This window comes from Protopterus annectens, chromosome 1.part2, assembly GCF_019279795.1.
Source record: "Protopterus annectens isolate FY-2018-M chromosome 1.part2, PAN1.0, whole genome shotgun sequence".
NCBI classification, from domain to species: domain Eukaryota; kingdom Metazoa; phylum Chordata; order Ceratodontiformes; family Protopteridae; genus Protopterus; species Protopterus annectens.
Genome location: NC_056727.1, coordinates 116,208,362 through 116,221,129, shown reverse-complemented (window position 1 = coordinate 116,221,129; position 12,768 = coordinate 116,208,362). Strand labels below are relative to the sequence as shown.

Below are 12,768 nucleotides of genomic sequence, written 5' to 3'. Positions count from 1 at the left end.
TTGCGTTTTTTCTGTATTCCGGTCATTGATTGCTCCGACGGCATGATATAATTAAACCTTTGGCCAAAATAATGGCGTGCAAAATCAAACCGACGTTTAATAGTGCGTTTGTTAAATCTAGCACAAAACCGACAACTAGTGACGTTGTGATCTGGGCCTAGGCATGGAATACAGTAAGAATGAAAATCCTTATGAGGTATTTGCTTCCCACAAGAAATACAATTATTAACTTTTACTGACATCGGTCTGAGGCAAGAAAAAGTTTCCCCAACGGGGTACTTAGCTTTATTGAAGATTTCGGATCTGAAATTGAATTTGAAATCTCAGGAGTCTGCCGACCGGCACTTGCGAACTGCTTTTGCTTCGGGCACCGCGCGGCAAGAAAGACTGAAGAAAATGGCGTCGGCTGCATCTTATATACCCCTGGCGCACTGACGTCAAGGAAGAAGCGACAGCAACCGACGCCGGACCAAGACTTTGGAACTCTGGCCAACTGCGGGACCGCCTGACGGCAGGATAACCCAAGTGTAATGACTGCAGCAGTGAAACACGATGAACATCCGGAAATTCATCCCTGGCTTGGTACCTATGTCTCTGATGCAAACAGGTAACCTGTAAATGGTTCATCTCCCTGGCCCATGCTTACACATATCAAGGGTATCAGAACTTGTCAGAGATTTGGGATACATGACTAGGCTTAAAAAGGCCCTTGTAATCGTTAGCCTAGTAAACACCTATGAAGCATGAGAAAACTTCCCACTTTTCGATCAACAACACATTCTATGTTATAAGAAATAGACATGCAAGGTTAAGAAATCTGGAATAGGGGATCACTCCTGCATGATTCTTCTACAAAAAAAGGTGCCTTATGAAAGTGAACGTGAACACAGTTATTCCACAAGTCTTGAAACACAGACTGATATGAAAATTCCACAAACTGAATCCTATCATCAGACCGGACAATTAAAACACAGTTAAATCAAAAGTATGATCCAAACAGAAACTCTCCCTAAAAGCATTAAAAAGAACATCCCAAAGACATGCTGTAGGTGAATTGGACACTCTAAATTGGCCCTAGGTGTGAGTGCGTGCATGTGTGTGCCTTCTGTGGAAGGTTGGGTGCCGGACTGGCAACTCGACACCGTAAAACTCCACTGCCAATCATGAGCGGACAGGTGATCCGCTGTGGTGACCCCTAACCGGGAAAAGCCGAGAGAAGAAGAAGCTGTTCGTGACTCAGTCCATTGTAGTTCTCTCCCTTTTGCCCTTACACCCTTCACAAGTTTACAGCTGTTTAAACAGTCTTGAACTGACCTAGTGTGTTACTAGAACTTCTTCTAAAATGGGGTTGATGCTATTTATTCTGATACAGCACATGCTAAACTTTCCACAACCAGAAAGACCTACTCTGGTACAAGTATTTTTGACAGTACATTTTTCTATAAAAGGGGAGACTACCTTAATGTAGGACTCTCTGTTTTACCTGTACTGATAATACAGTCTGGCATAAGTTAAGCTGAGGCAGAGAGTTTCCTGCTGTATGAAATATGATTGCACAGTACAGTAGTTAATTAACCCTACATCTCAGCATTCGTTACAATACAGCAAAACATTCAAAGTGCTGTGCAGCACAATTTGTACTGCAGTGCAAAACAATCAAGCATGCACAAATTCCTCAATAATGTCACATTAAAGGTGTTCCTTACCTGAAACCTGAGAATGATGGTCCATATCAGACCAAGGGTCAGTCTGTGGTTCCCATCCACGATATCATGGGAGCCCATGTTTTCTAAGTGCACTCTTTGCTCCTTTAAGAACTGAAGAGCTTTGTCCACATTTTCCAAACAGTGGATACGCATTCTTCCCTTGGTGGGTTTCGGCTGCACAAAAAAATAATAAAGAAAGGAAACAAGTTAGGAAATGCATAGCCTCTTGATTTAGCAAACACTGACAAATACAATTACAACAAAAGTATGTTCATACATATACAGACTATAGTAACTCTGTTCAGCTTGTAGCACAAAAAAACTAAAATATTGGTTCTGAAACTTCAAAACACAGGTTTAATTAATTAATTAATTTACAAGGGGTAGGACTATCTACAGACAGCAACTTTAGATAAACCAAAAAGATATGCACTAAATGAGTCTAATCGTTTAAAGCAATTTAATTGCCGTTAGATGACTATGGCAGTTGGGTACACATTAGCTTACTGCTGATCCTGCTGAAGTTTATATCTCAAGTTATAATATTTAGATATTTTCTTTGGCAAAGGAGTTTACATTTTTATTCTGTGATTTTGTTGGTGAAAAGTACTGGACATTTTGTTGAACTGTTTTGTTTATAAAGTATTCCTATGTTTAAAAAATATTTATAAGGGATGAAATACAAGATACTTGTATTCAGCATGGGAGAAGAACATAAATCAGTAGCAGTTCTTGCATGCAGTGCTTTTTGGAAATAAACAGTCTATGCAGTGAATGTAGGCACTTTCACAGTTCAGCTTTCTGACATAGCTTCATATTGCTCATTATTCAAAAAAATGTAGTGCTTACAGACAGTGAACACAATTCACAGCAGACTCCCCAGCTTTAGCACAAGTTATACCAGAGACAAATAGAGAATAGTTTTACAAACATCAGGCAGCAATTCCCTCAATACACAGTGTAAAACACCTTCCTGTTCCTTTCCAGGCCAGGAGATTCCTAACTCTCCCCTTTCAAGAATTATCCATTTCTAGCAGTAGCGACCCTACTGCACCCTGACTGAATCTAGTTCCACCCTTGTTTCCTTGGAACATTACCAAAGTGAAGATCCATTAGTTTCAGCCCCCCATGGATGGGCTGGAAAGTCCAGCCATGTTAAGACGGTAGTGGTCCAGATGAAGAGTAATCTTGAATCTGAATGGCTGGTGTGCTAATACTCAACAAGCAAGCACAAAATTATCACCATTCTGCATATTAAGCTACTGCAGAGGGCCATAATCTGTAAGCAGGATAACACCTTAATCTAAAAGACATTATTTTAACATTTTGAGGTCCCCATTTAATGGCCAAGTACTCCTTTTCAATCACTGGGTAATGTCGCCTAGCATTACAGAGTTTATGACTAATGCAGGAAATAGGATGGTCATTCTCTTCTACATTATGTGATAGGACTTGGCATCCTTACTTCAGAGGCATCAGTAAAGACAATAAATGATTTTGAGAAGTCTACGGCTATAAGATGGGTAAACAAGCACATGTTCTGTCAATTTATGAAATGCCTGTTTTGCGGCATCTGTCCACTTGGCATTCACCAGGTCCCTGTACCCCTGGTTAGATCAGTCAAGGGACAGGCAAAAAAGGCAAAGTCTGGGACAAACAGATGTGTATATATATATATATATATATATATATATATATATATATATATACCCAGGAAAGATGTAGTCTGCATTTATTTTGTGGGCCTGGACCAATTCCATAGTGTGTTGATCTTTACAGCCTTAGGCTTTACTATTCCCCTGCCTGTTATGCAGCCCAAATAATGGATTTAAACCGTGCCTATACTGCAGTTAGCTGGGTCTGCTGTTGGTGGCTGTTGCTTGTCCCTCTCTAACATAAATGACAAGCAGGCGGGGTAGTTCATTTAGATGCTTTATTACATAGAAACACATCAGGAAGGATAGCAGCATCATAAAACAAACAAACTGATTAACTGACAGACCTTATGTACATACGTGCTTACATCACAACAGCTTACTACAAAATGGCAGTCAGGCTCACACGTGCTCAGTATTTACACACTTGTGCAAGCCCTTAGTAGCTTCTTAAAGGTATATACACACACACACAATGATCTACATCCTCCCTCTTAAAAAAACTGCCCTTAGTAAAAACAACATTGGAGTTAGACATGCATTATTACAGACATTAGAAACAAGCACAGTGTTCATTGTCCACGTTGTCATGTATCTATATAACATGGTCTGGAGATACGACCAGATCTGGTAACATGGCAATCTGGACTGGGTTTAGTGAGAGGGAACTTCTAGATTCATCACAGGAACAGGAATATTCTCTGGAACTGGAACACTGTACAACTCACTCGGAGATAAACAGTCTATCTCACAGGCTATGTTCTGTGGTATAGGCTCGGACCAGCATCAAATGTTTCAGAGTCCGCCTAAACTATACTCCTTGTGATTCCACAATGTACAACCTCGGCTCTGGGCAAATATTCTTCATGACTCCAAAACGATCATAGCGTTTGGACATTTGCATCCTTACCACTTCTTCTCGTAATGGATTGAGCAGTTTGCTGGTCTTATCGTAGTAGGACTACTGGGTTAAACGCTTCAACAGATTGGTTTTCACTGACCTGCTGTTCGACCTGCTGTTCTTAACACATGGAACCAACAACTGACTACTAACTGGTAACGTGGTTCTTGTTTGTCTCGACAGAAGTCTCTGAGCAGGTGAATAAGATGTTTTATCACAAGGAATATTTCTGAGATTCAAGAGATTCAGGAAAACATCACTGTTGTCTCATTATGACACCTCGAGTAACTGTTCTGCACTCTGAACTGCATGTTCTGCCAAATCATATGACTGAGGATACTCTAGGCTACTTGTGACATGAGTAAAGTCGCACTCTTCGGGAAATCTTTTGAACTGTTGGCTTGTAAACTGGGTGTCACTGTCAGAAATAACTTTATGCGGACTACCATGGAGTGCAAGATGATGCTTCACCTTAGTAGTGACAGTATTGGATGCTAGGTTACGAAGTAGGTCAATCTCAAACCAATTAGAATAACAGTCTACTAATACCAAATAATGTTGACCATTCCACTCCAAAATGTCAGTAGCTACTGTTGACCAAGGTAGTTCAGGAACCTGGTTCAGCTGAAGTGGTTACTTCTGTTGATGTGGATTAGTACTATTACACACAGAAAAAGATGAAAGTATTCTCTCAATGTCTTATGACATAGAAGGCCAAAATACTAGTCCTCTCACCCTTCTTTTGGTACAGTCTGTTCCTGGGTGACCACAATGCAGGACAGTATGTACTCTTGTTGCAAGGACTTTGGAACAACCACTTTTGGACCTTTCATAATGATACCTTTTGTCAGACAAAATCTCATCTCTGTAAGGAAAATAAGGTTGCACTTCTTGAGGTAAACTAGATTGCTTTGACGGCCATCCTTGACTGACAAAGTGGTTGAGCCTTTGTAAAACTGGATCGGTGGCTGTGTGATCTCTCAGCTCATCAAGACGTGTGAAAGAAAAATTTCTCACTTCCATGACTACAAAATCAAGGTTCTCATTCTCATGCTGTTCAGTGGAGTTTCTGGGTGATCTGGATAATGTACCAGCAAGATAGAGAAGTTTGCCTTTCTTGTAGACAAGAATGAAATTATACTTTTGCAATCTCAACATCAAGTGTTGAAATCTGGCTGGAGCTGTATACATAGACTTTCTCAAGATAGTGACTAGAGGTTAGTGGCCTGTTTCGATCAGGACAGATCTACCATAAACAATCATGGAACTTCGAACATGCAAACACAATTGCCAAAAGCTCTTTACCGATCTGAGCATATTGCATTTCAGTTTGGGTAAGAGTACTTGATGCATAGGCAACAGGTTGACCCTCTTGTAGAATGACTGCACCTAGTCCAAATCTCGAAGCATCACATGAAAGAGTAACTGACTTATGAACATCATAATAGCTGAGAGTTGGTGGACTAGAAATTGTCTGTTTCAGGACATCAGATGCTCTTTGGTGTTGCTCTAACCAAGATCAGGATACATCTTTATGTGTCAGCTCTCTCAGTGGTGATGAAAGTTGGCTCAAGTCTAGAGTGAACTTGCCTAGGAAGTTAACCATGCCAAAAAACGTTGCGGGGCTTGAACACTGTCGGGAGCTGGCAACTCAAGAATGGCTGTTTGTTTAGAAGGGTCTGGTCGTAGGCCTGAACCAGTAAATAAATGACTGACATAAGTTACTTCTTGTAGCCTGGATTTGCATTTCTGTGGATTGAGCTAAGATTCACGTGACGTGCTCCTTCCAGAACTTTTTTGAGGTTTCTGTCATGCTCAGCTTCACCATTACCTCCTACTAGTATGTCGTCTACTATAATAGCACAAGGATACCCAGAAAAAAATTGTTCCATTGCACGCTGAAAGTCTTTACTTGCAGAATTTATCCCAAATGGCATTCTCAAAAATCTGTACCTGCCAAACAGCGTACTGAATGTAGCGAGCAATGAGGATTTCTTGTCAAGCTGAATTTGCCAAAATGAACTCTTTGCATCTAAGACAAAAAAAAACAGTGGCACCTGGCATCAGAGCAGCAACTTTCTTCAACTGCACGCATTAGATGATGAGGTCTTTTTAGTGCTGTGTTCAAATCTTGTGAATCAATACATATTCTGATGTCAACCAACAATAGGAAACTCAAACACCGTAAAAATCCAAAGAACGAATATGAGCAGAGAAAACAAGCAAAATCTATTTTATTAACAAAATGGTAAGCACTTTTGTCTTAAACAATTCCAAAACTTCATCAAACAGTGCCACTACTAACTGCCCTGTTTAAATAACATCATGAAACACATGATCAATGACATCAGCCTCATAAATAAATATTCATGAATTACATCATAAACAAACCACCCCCTCCAATGTGCTTAAAGAATGTAATAAACCATAATTTAAAACAAATAATTTAATATTGAACCTTTAAAAACATAACACTTTTCCTAAAACCTTTTTGTGAAAAATGAAAAATAAGATTCAAACTTATGCTTATATAAATTTTAAATACATTAATCTTATATCTTTGAATACAGGCATATACAAGCACTGCTTACCCAGCTCGGTATAAAACCAACAAACCCAACCCATACTTATGTATTTATTATATACTAACAAAACTGGTATACCAAAATAAATGAGAACTAAAAAATACATTTGTCAAAAATTATTGATCTAATAAATAATTTTGTGGAGAATGTCCTACTGGAAGCATATAAAACAGCCTAAAAATATTCAAATATTATTGCTATTATGCATACGGCACCCAAACAGCGAGTTGAACCCTGATCCTACTCTATGTTCCTCCAATACCAACCGGGTTGCCTCTCGGACTCAAACTGAAGAAATTGGAGCTTTTTCTGGCAACACGTTATCTTGGCCATGCTTCCGTTGATACCATGCCCTTTTAGACATGCCTCTTCTGTTGCTCGTCCCTCTCTAACATAGAGGACAAGCAGGCGGGGTAGTTCATTTAGATGTTTTATTACACAGAAACACATCAGGGTGAATAGCAGCATCATAAAATATAAACAAACTGATTAATAGACAGACCTTACATACATACATGCTTACATCTCAAACAGCTTATTACAAAATGGCAGTCAGGCTTACATGTGCTCAGTATTTATACACTTGTGCAAGCCCTTGGATAGCTTCTTAAAGGTATATACACATACATTGATCTACAGTGGTCCACCTTGTTACATGGAATTTGAAATGACCTGCAACTTACGGAGATGACTTTCCCAAATGTTGGAGAAAATTAAAATACTATCCACATAGGCTTCCAAATATTTTGAATGGCTTCTAAGTATGCAGTTTAGGAGTCCCTGGAGCATCACTGGTGCTCCATGTAGACCAAATGACATGAGTCTATAGTAGAGCAGGCTATTGAGCAAGAAAAATGCCATTTTCTCTTTTACTTATGGAACTGTACTGTGCTTTGCCTAACTTATCAACAAGTTATTTACTTAGAGCACAGGAGAAAAGTCAAATCTGGAGATGCTGTTTTCTTTAGCGAAGTCACTGACAAATCTGATAGATCCATCAGGCTTGGAGGCCGATACAATGGGAGTTATTCCACTCAGTCTTGGAGTCCTCTACAACACATGTTTGAAAATTTTCTGCACCTCATATTTAACTGATAGGTGTTGGGAAAAGTGCTCCAAATGTGCTGTATGGAACTAAGAAATCTGGGTAAAGACCATCTGCCCCAGGGTGTCCATACGGCCATACAGAATTAAGCTATTTATTTTGAAGAGCTGAATGGGTGGGAAATGAGGGAGGTAGGAAATGAGGTAATACAAGCAGGGACGGTGATAGATGTAATTTTGTATCTATGTTAGTACAGAAAGTGGCCATGCAGTGGGCAGCATTATTAGAATTAAATGGACTACTGAGGTAATCCATTTATTCTGTTTTTGATTTATATGCATTTTGTTTTATTTATTTCTTTTTAATGCATGCACTTTTGAGAGAGCAACAGTGTCCAACATTTGCTGACTGTAAGCTTTGGATTATTTTCAAGCTTTGTCTGCCGCATGCGTTCATTGTCCTATCCTGTCTATTCCCCAGTGAGGGCAAGAGGTGGTCAGGGAAGGCCGATGCATAGGCAACCATAGCAGTAGTCTGTGACTTAATTTTGCATTTTAGTATGGTCCTAAGCCCTTCCCCTGGACAGGGAACAAGTGATCCATATCACTGCAGATGCCATTTTGCTCTTCCCCTTTACTGCATGCTCCCATGCACCTTACATGAGAATTGCTACATCTGCGACTTGGTAACAGACTGCCTGCCCCTGGACCTTCCTCTTTCAGTAATTTTTGGTCAGAGATGAACCACAGTGGATACATGTTTTATTCTATTTTTTCCTTTGAAATTAAAAATATTAATCTTGTAGAGGGAGCAAGGTGTTTACTAAACTGAAAAGCCATACTGCTTTCTGTCAAACAAGTAACTGAGGACAAGTTTATAGGACCAACTTCAGTTAAAAGTTGTACTATGCTGTATTTGGCAAAAGAGTGATTACTTGTTAAATTGTCTATGGTAGTACAGTTATGTGCAGTCAAAGTTGCAGTTAATTTATTATGGTCATCTATAAGTCAGTGCTATACCTGAAAGTGAAGTAGGTCTGAACAGTTAGTGGTCAGCATCCTGTCAAAGGCTTAGCAGTTACCTGTAAGGCAGCTAGTCTTACAGGAGAATGAGCTGTCTATGTAATGTAATCCGAAAGAAAAGGGCAGCTGGCACAGGTATTAAATGAACCCAGTTAAACTTTTCCAGGGTGATGCACCATTTTTGTAAATGTGAGTGCATCAATGATTTTAACATGTTTTGGGGAAGGATGGCAGAGGACAAACATGGAGTCTGACATGACTGCCACTGAGGCAAGAGTATTTTATGCAAATGGAGGTATGATCTGCAATGTTCAGGGATGCAGTTACATTAAAGATGCATTTTCTCTTCCCTCTCTGCAGAACTAGATGAACAACCCCTCTATCAGCACCCAAATGCCACAGTCTTTTCTTGAAGCAACAGTTTAGCATCTCCAGACTAGTTAAGAGCCCAACAGACCATTCACTTCTGGCCAGGTAGCCCAACTGGCCCATTTATTCCCAAATCTCAACAGTCAGGTGGGCAAGGAGTCAGCTAGTTTGCTGGCTCAGCACAGTGGCCTACCCCACCCCTCCCCAAGGCAGTTTTCCAATTTCCACTGCATGCTTCCTGCTGTAGGCAGCATGCCTCCATGCACACTCACTTGGCTACTTTGGATACATTATAGCAGTGCATGCTCATAGGCTTATGCTCAATGGGATTAACACCTTCTGTTCCTGCTGTCAACAAACTGGTGAGTTAGTGTTGCCACCCCCAGGATGGGCAACCCAATAGTGGCTGCTCATTACCATCCTCGCTGGCCAACTCCCTCAGACACCTATGCTACTAACAGAACATGGGGCAATTTAGCTGTAGTCAGGGCTTTATCCCTCTATGCCACCTGAGCCACCTTGATGTTTTTCTCTTACAAGAAGAAGTGCATCTGTCCCCACCAACTCAATCTTTTTCCAAGGGGCAAGCTTTGACAGATGTTGTAATTAATGACTGAGGGTTGTGGGAGATCATAACAGCTGATGTTCTTCCACTATAAATATTAAAAAGTTCTTAAAACTGCAGAGATTCCCAAAATCTTACCACAACACAAAATGTGATGTTTCACACTGTCCATAAAACAATTACTTAGGCCCATCTCCCCATCACTCAGTCATTCTACTCTTCAACCAAAATTAACTTCACTCCACAGTTTTGTAGTGGTCAACTTCTTGACATACACCCCCCCACACAAAGTGTTTGTCCCGACCTGTCTTTGTGTATGTATGCATATATAAATATGCCCATCCACATTCCTCAAATCTCCAGTCCCACCTGAAACAAGCCCCAGTGCACGAATACTGGTTTCAACCAAACAATATGAGCCCCTCTCTCTCAGGTCTCTGCATTCCTTTTCCTACTCCTCATCTGTCATACCACTTCGTCATCATCTGTACTGTCAGAAGACAGACCTTTATTAAATTATCACTTATGACATAGGCAAACATACATTAACAGAAAAGAAAAACTATATTTACATTTTTCCATTTACATACATTATACATCACATCTTTTCTTTCTTTGTAGCTACCATCAGTCCAGCACTGCATAAATTGCTGAATTCCTGCCTTCACTTAAACCGCACTCCTCATCCTCCTGAACATTCTACGTGTATTGCTTCCACAGTTTCCATTTCTGTCTATATAATTTGCTCCTTCCCTTTTCTAAACATCCCTATTCCAATTACTCTATCTCTTTAATAGCATGCAATACTTCAAATACAGTTGGTTTAAACTTAGATTTCCATTTTCTATTTTTTTTTTTTTGCGACCAACAGAATTAAACTTAAAGGGCTACACTATGTTTAGGCAATTCAGATCCTGTGTCCCAACTCAAAAACATAATTTCCTCACTTATTGACTCTCTTCAAGAGGAATCTTGATGAGTGGATGGGAGATAGTAGGTTTACCCCGGGTATCACTTCTGTGTCACTGTTAGACAGAGGCACAGTATACTAACCTTGAAAAAGGGCATAGCAAAATTCATTTAAAATGGGTGGCGAAAGCCAAACACACTCTGGCTAGGCTTATAAATGTCCTAGGGCAGATAGCCTAGTATGAACCTATTATATCCATTTGCTCACCCAATACTTCTGACAGGGTACTCTATAGGGAATGTTTAAAGCCTTACTACACTTCCAAACATACCTCTCAACCTCTTTTCCCAGGAAATCCAGGGACAAACATCCAAAAATAGGAATACATTTCAAACACTAATCTTATAAACATGAAAAGGTGCTAGAACAACAGGTTTTGTGTTGGCATACATTTTCTGAAGGATGTAAAGTCTGAAATTCAAATGTGTGTCATTATTTAGTGACTGTAATCAGAGATTTGCCAGAATCCACAATTTTATGAGGAACTGACAAAAATATGAGGAAAAATTCTGGACATTCTAAGAAAATCTGGACCATCTGTGAGCTGTGACTCCAAACCATATGTTCCTTAGTTGCCTCTTTCTTTCCCATCACACCTCCAACATTTGTTATCTACCAGAGGAAAAAAAATTGTAGCCTTCTTGGGATATAAAAACACATATGTAAATACTTACAAGCAAAATCCTAAACGTTCTGGACTTTGTTGCACACCTGGGAGCCATACACGTCCTCACATTGTTCTCTTGTAAACTGCTTTTCAGGTCTCCTTTCCCAATCTTTTCTAACCTCCTCTGAACAATTCATAAAATTGTCTTGCAATATTTAACATGCTCTACTAATGTTCCTTTTTTTTAATTAATTAATTCATTTATTTATTTATTTTTTAACAGCAGCTTCTTGTCTAGATTCAACTAAAAACTCCTTGCAGGTCTTTCACTTAAGATTCCCCTAGCCCTGTGTTTTTGCCTATACTCTGTTAATCCCTGGTAAGGAAGGCAGTCTCTAGCTTACAGTCCAAACATATTGTTGGCCTCATCCTGCTCTATTATCTTTCTTTCTCTAGTTATTTGCTCCCAGTACCTTAGTCAATTTTCTCCAGTAAATTCCAGCCAAACCTTGCCCATTTTTGTACCCCTACTTGCAGTCATCCCTATTGGGAAAATATCCTTTCTCCATTCTCTTGTTGGCTTAGCTCTTAGAATTCTTTCTGCTGTTTCAATATAATATTCTGCATGGTTGTATTTCTTATGGATTAAGGTCTACATCCAAAATCCTACTCTCTGTTTCTTGAACTTCCCCCTGCTTCATCATCCTCCCTTTCCATTTTGAATTATAACCGTCTGCTTGTGTTATGTACAGGAGCCTTAACTACATAACTCTAAAATATCCCTTCAAATCAGGTAATCCCAAACCACCTTGTCCTATTGGAAGGTTCAACTTATCCCACTTAACACTTTCCCTCTTCCCTTCCCAGATATATTCCTTCAACTCTTGATTAATTATTGTTTGCAACTTCTCTTCTGGTTGATAAAAATATTCCTGACCAGTATTTAAAACTGAAAGGACTAAAAACATTTTCTCTGCTTGTATATGACTGTCCATTTCCATAAGCAAGGGCTTCCAATTTCTCAGTTTTTGCATTTTCTTTTGTTTAGTCTCTTCCCACATATCCTTAGCTGCCATTACAGAAGCCTTTTAATCCATACTCCTGAATACTTCATCTTATCTTGTCCCCATAAATATGGGCATTTCTGAACCAATTCTTGTGTGGGTACACATGCTGAGCTGAAACACTACCATGTACAACTTTTCAAGTAACCTGTCATAATGTTCTGAACACATTATGTGCTTCAGACACAAACATTGAAACAAGACCAGGTAAATTCAGTGCCTTGAAGGAAAGACCACAATTGCCCCCAAGGAGTCTATATGTCACTGAAAAAAAGGTAA

The 12,768-nt window shown here is 39.6% G+C and overlaps 1 protein-coding gene across 1 annotated transcript in view; it reads right to left on the bottom strand.

Moving 5' to 3' along the window:
- Positions 1-12,768, bottom strand: part of SPTBN1 (spectrin beta, non-erythrocytic 1) — a 2,377,138-nt gene that overhangs the window by 1,348,868 nt on the left and 1,015,502 nt on the right. Inside the window, exon 4 of the mRNA XM_044055150.1 lies at positions 1,707-1,880. Coding sequence (XP_043911085.1) covers positions 1,707-1,880 — 174 coding nt within the window. The remainder of the gene's footprint in view (positions 1-1,706; positions 1,881-12,768) is intronic.